At 40.5% G+C, this 5,896-nt stretch overlaps 1 protein-coding gene across 1 annotated transcript; it reads right to left on the bottom strand.

Annotated features, from left to right (window-relative positions):
* Nucleotides 1-6: 6 nt before the first annotated feature.
* On the bottom strand, nucleotides 7-5,641 carry LOC144639748 (battenin-like; the record flags this gene model as incomplete). Its single annotated transcript, XM_078499046.1, is given in 6 exon segments — nucleotides 7-1,440; nucleotides 3,035-3,175; nucleotides 4,000-4,093; nucleotides 5,045-5,100; nucleotides 5,574-5,617; nucleotides 5,620-5,641. Coding segments are annotated over 6 exon segments (495 nt in total), but the record flags the coding sequence as incomplete, so codon positions are not given.
* Between the last annotated feature and the right edge of the window lie 255 nt (nucleotides 5,642-5,896).

The raw sequence follows: 5,896 nt of genomic DNA, 5'->3' as shown, positions 1-5,896 counted from the left end.
ACGGCCATTCAGTAATTGGGACAACCGTAACTATTTAGCACTCAGTTGATGTAAGGAGACAATAGCGAGACACCTTATGACATATTTAAACAACGTAACACTCAGTTCATGTAGTGAATACTAAACAGCACTGCAGTTAGCCTAACTAACACTCCGGTTAACCTGAATAGCACTCCGGTAAGCCTAAATAGCGTTCAGTTAGCCTATTTAGCACTCCGGTTAGCCTAAATAGCCCTCCGGTTAGCCTACTTTGGCTTGGGTTGCTTACGGTTAGCTTTCATATTGGGGTTAGGATTTCTATCTAAAAAATAAATCAAGATTCTGGGAGCTGGTCGTCGGTGGCTTAGTGGATATCGCGCGGCATGCCGGCGACCCGGGTTCGAATCATCTTGGTCGTAACTTTTTTTTACCTTAAAAAAAATAAGTTAGGTGTGATTTATACCTCGTGTATTAAAGAAATAAGAAGTCTCACGACATCAACTGAGCGCTAAATAGTCACTCCCTTCAGTAATTGGAAGGTCTGTGCACAATCAATTTTCAGAAAGTGTTCGGCTTTAACCAACGTTTTCTGAAGATCCGATTTACTTCACAATAGCGAAGCGCGCGAGTGACGTCACGACTCAGACAAGACTTGGACAAACAAACCGAAATGGCGGACAATTTTCCTAAAACACTTTCTAAAGCAGCCGGTGTTCCTAAAACACTTTTATAAAAAGAAAACTTCGCCTGGATTCCTTTTATTTCTCTCATCACACGCTGGTGTTTTTTAGCCTTGTGGCGGTTATATTCATTTGCATTCTATATTTAGACCTCGCACGCTTCGCTATTGGTGGTTACGGATCCAATATGGCGATTATGTCACGATATAAGGCAACTTTAGCAAATTCGGTTTTTGGTGATTATCCTAATTGATCAAAGGCGACAGTGAGACTTCAATGTACAATAAATAAATCCAATTCCGATATCCTTATAACTCATCACTACATGGAAAAAATCTCAACAAAATAATAATTTGCAATAGCCCTAATTATAAACCATAGCCCTAATTATTGTTAGTGACACTAATTTTTGCAAAGATATATCCAAAAGCGATTCGAATTAATTGAATATACAAAATTGAAAATGTCCCCACAGGGGTTGGGCCCTCTTCAACCCCAATTCTGACACAGAAAATAATCCGTATAAATCTCCATACATATTTAAATTTCAAAATAGAAATAAGAAACTCGTCGGAAAACATTCCAAAATTCATAAATTTCAGCTGTAAAATTTATCACATTAATTCCAGCGCCACGCCAAACGTTAGCTTGAGGCCTTGTTTCTCCAATACGAACACAAAGCATTATGGGAAGGCAGGGCGGTTGCCCCAGCCATTGCTATACCACAGCTGTCCGCCATGCTGGCCACGCCCATTGAGAATTCTCTGTGCTCTGGTGGGACCTGGGTAAGGGATAGGAACCTCATCAGCTTTAAACCACAACCCCCTATGTCCTCTAATGCTGTGCAGCCCCACGATTTCAAACATAGTACGGTTTGTTAACTTTCAAACCACATTCCGCTAGGCCTTATAGTGCAGTGCAAGCCAGAGTTTGCAAACGTTGCGTGTTAGTTTACACTATGAAATGGACTGTTCACAGTCCCCTATTTCGTAAGAGAGTCGTAACGATCGATCATTCAGTCCGACGGGCCGCCATCTTGGTTCACGAACGCGAGCGATGCTATAAACACTCCACCACCCTACCCACGGGGTTTTCACACTCTCCCCAGTTTTCGCTCGCGTTCATGAACCAAGATGGCGGCCCGTCGGACTGAATGATCGATCTCTTCGACTTCAAGGAAAAATAGGGGCCTGTGAACAGTCTAACTATGAAATGGCATATCCGCACCTTCAAACCACACTCCTCTAGGTCTTATAGTGCAAAGCAACCCCGAAGAACAAACCCGGTGGTGTGACAGTTATATATGAAAATGACAAACACCTTCAAGCCACACTCCCCTATGCATATGCTTATGCAGTGCAACCCAGGGTTTACAAACAAGGCGTGTCAGTTTACACTTTGAAATGACATGTCCACACCTTCAAACCACACTCCTCTAGGTCTTATAGTGCAGTGCAACTCCGAATAACAACCTCGTGGTGTAATAGTTATATATGAAATGACAAACACCTTCACGCCACACTATCCCATGCTTATGCAGTGCAGCCCAGAGATTACAAACTTATCGTGTCAGTTTACACTATAAAATGACATGTCCACACCTTCAAACCACACTCGTCTCTTGCAGTGCAACCCCAACACTAAAAAACTTGACGTGTAAGGTTAGTTTATACATCCACAACGGCAACCACACTCCTGAATTGCTTTCCAAGACAGTCAGTGCACACCCGATAGTATGAACATGTTGATGCGTTTAGTAAGTGCATATATCACGAACAAAGCATTTGTAATCGGCCATTTCTAAAGTCGTTGACTGCACTTTATTGTGTATATAACAAAATCTGTTGTATCTCACGAACTTAATTAAAGCTTTCGGTCTGTAGAAAGCAAATTTTAACTATCAGGTTTTCCATTTTCATAACTTTTCATTAATTCTTTGTGAGCCATAGGACAGTTTCCATGGGTCAGTGTGGTTTGTCCTTGTTAACACATAGCAGCCATTTTTATTTGAAACTTTTCTTTTTTCTTTCCTTCCGCTTAAAAAAGTAATTTGCAACCTAAGAACTGATATTCCTCCAATCAAACCAAAGCCCATAGCCGTCAAGGGTGAAATGATTCACCAACCGGACAACGTGGCCTCTTTCGGCTAATAAGTCGAGTGGCTGCTAGGCCAAAAATGTGGTGTTTTCAATCTCGAGTTCTAAGCAAACTGATCCGTAGTTGCTTTTGATTGGTTTCCAGTATTCAAGCAGGACCAATCACAGGCACTGATTGATACTCACATAACACTCCATATAGACACACCCCAAAGCAAAATACCATTGTAAAAGTCGTAGACAGAACCTGAAGCGTACACAAAAGTGCGTTTACTTTACCTCTTGTGATATCCTGTAGAATGCATTGACATAACAGCCACCTCCGAGAAGTCCTTCATATAAGACGATAATGAACATGATCCACACAGACGGCAGGAAATGAAAGTAAGCTTCGCATAGTAATATGACAAGATTCACTTGCTACAAGAGAACAGAAAAAAAGGTTTCTGATTAAGTTTTGTTGCTGTGTTCTGTGAGTTGTTAACTAAAAAAACAAAATGTGCCCAACATGACTCAAATGTCATGGGTAATTAAATGGTGACAAATAGAATTAGGAGGTAGTTCCACGATTTACGTTTTAGTACCAGTAGATTTCCGAAATTTCAGGAATACTGATTTGAGTTACACTTCAAAAAATTTTCCACTTTTTCTTGCGGTTTATTTGTTCGTTTGGTCTCGACAGCCGTCGTTCGCGACGCCACACTGAAATGATCTTTGACTGGATATGGAAATACGAGCGTACTAGGAAACCAGGTTTTGTAACTTCACACTGACCATTCAAACACACAATGAAACTCCCGCGCGCCAAAAAATGGCCCAGCTCACGAGTCTCTCGTAGCTCAGTTGGTTAGAGCGCCCAACCGGTATCTGGGAGGCCATGGGTTCAATTCCCGTCGGGGACTCAGAATTTTTCTTTGTCCCATGCTCGTGTCATGTTGAATACTTCATCTTCATTGTCATTCGTTTGTTTCAAAAAACAAAACAAAAAAAAAAAAACAAAGAAAACAAAAAACAAAAAAACAACAACAACGACATGGGACTCCTTTTCAAAAATCCTCTTTCCAACCCGTAAATGAGAGGGGATATGACCAATGAAGTTTACAAAACATTTACTGTAGAGTCAAACAAAATGAACGAACGAAAGAACGAACGAACAACAGAAAAATAAAAATCAGAAAGAGCAAAATAACACATTTAAAGGAGATACAAAATAAGACATGAAAAGAAGATGTAAGATAACCCACCTGCAAGAGAGCTAGGATCCAAATTCTTTTGATGGGATAAATGTTCACAGATGAACGAGAAATGAACACTCCAATTTGATAGTCCACTTGATACCTGGGCAAAGATCGATACCGTTACAGGTCGTTAAAGGGACACGGTCATGGGGATTTTAGTGCGTTTCGGTAAAAAAGTACTAAAATTGGCGAATAGGTCTTCTCGTACATGAAATGTACGCGATAACACTCGGGAAATCATCTGCTAAATCACGATTGAAATAGCATGGACCACGCGGAATGAGGCTCGAAAAAGTGAACAAAGTATGGGCAGTTTAAGTTGAGCCGGCATCTCGATACTTGTGTCGACTAGTGCGATCTCATTCGACCAAGACTTGAGCGAAATGCGTTGATTTTCCGTGTCTTGTGGTCAATTTGATCAGGATCAAATTTGCTCGAAAGGCGACGCAAATTGTTCGGCTTCGCTGCCCAACGCAAATAACCGCATTTATTACTTACATATATTGCAAGCCGATTTGCAAGTCCGATAAGAAGGGTTGGAGTGGCATTATCATGAGCATGACTACGAAGTTTCAAAGGCCAACGATATATTTACAGCAATAGAAACCTGAAAGTGATCAACTGGTTTTGTTAAAAATTACTAGACTAGTGCACTGAAGCCATTAAAGGGACGTTTTCATGAATTACACTCGCACGAGGTTTTGATCTCATTATTGAAAAAGTCGGGCAGACTTGTTTAAATTCTGCCTTGGAAAAATCGCTATTAAAAACTAATTGCCATTTGCTCTATCCTCAACTATTCACTTCTTGGTGTTCTTGGCGTAGCCATATATTAGGAAATTTTAGCATCGTTTCGACCAAAACTCCGGTAAAGTCCCCGTGATAGAGCCCCTTAAAAGCGAATTGCGTTGTGAATGTATTCTTTTTCAAAGTGGTGGAACGCAAGCCAACGCATGTGCGCGCTAGTCCTTGGCCGAGCAAAGTCACAGGAAGACACAAGGTGCAAACTTGCAGATCTGTTTGGTCTGGGCACTGTTAACGGTCGCCTTACCATCTGTACTGCTCCGAGGGTGTAAGCCAGATTCTATTCCAATAAATCCGTCCATGCTGTAGAAACAAAAAATGCGTATGAAAAAAAAAAACAAAAAAACAAACATGAGTGGCCACTGGTACTGTGGTCTCAAAGTTAGGACCAACTATCACAAATCCTTGGATCTGGCCTTCTTAGCTTAATCAATATGAACTCATCTGTTCTTCCATATACTAGTTCCGTTAGACCCCACTGGGTCTAACTAGACTTGCTAGCCGACAACGTAAATCTAACACTTGCCAGCATTTCTTTTGGAACAGATCTAGCCTGCGAACACAGACGTATTTCCAGCTATTTTTCGGCGGAGAGAAACGACAGTCGGAAATACGTCTGCGTTCGCAGGCTAGAACAGATCCAGCTAAAATGTGGAAAAAATATAGCTAATGAACCTAATTGCTTTCACGTGTCCTTAGCTGTCTTTCATCGTTTATGCTTGTACAGAGTAGTTTTCCTTTTCACAAGCCGCAAAATTAAACACAAAAGCACTTACCAAACCTTGATTGATGAAATACTCGGCAAAATACACAAAAAACATGGACACATATATTTCAGCAGGGACTAGTAAAAAAGACAGGGAAAAAAACAAAACAATTAAACAAAAACAAGCAAAACTTTTGCTTGTTAAAATTCGCTTACAGTGGACTATCCAAATTGTTGTATGTAATAAAAAGCTTGAACAGCGTAAAACAACAAAAACAAAAACATACGATTCAGTGCCAACATTTATATTCAGGTTGATACGGAAAATCAAATAGATTTTAAAAATTTTTGCAGACAGTGCATTTATACAATTGGAATTTCTCGTAGTATACA

This window comes from Oculina patagonica, unplaced genomic scaffold (assembly GCF_052425735.1).
Source record: "Oculina patagonica isolate OP01 unplaced genomic scaffold, crgOcupat unplaced1266, whole genome shotgun sequence".
Taxonomy (NCBI): domain Eukaryota; kingdom Metazoa; phylum Cnidaria; class Anthozoa; order Scleractinia; family Oculinidae; genus Oculina; species Oculina patagonica.
Note: the sequence above shows the minus strand (reverse complement) of the source record. Positions and strands in the feature narration are given on the sequence as shown.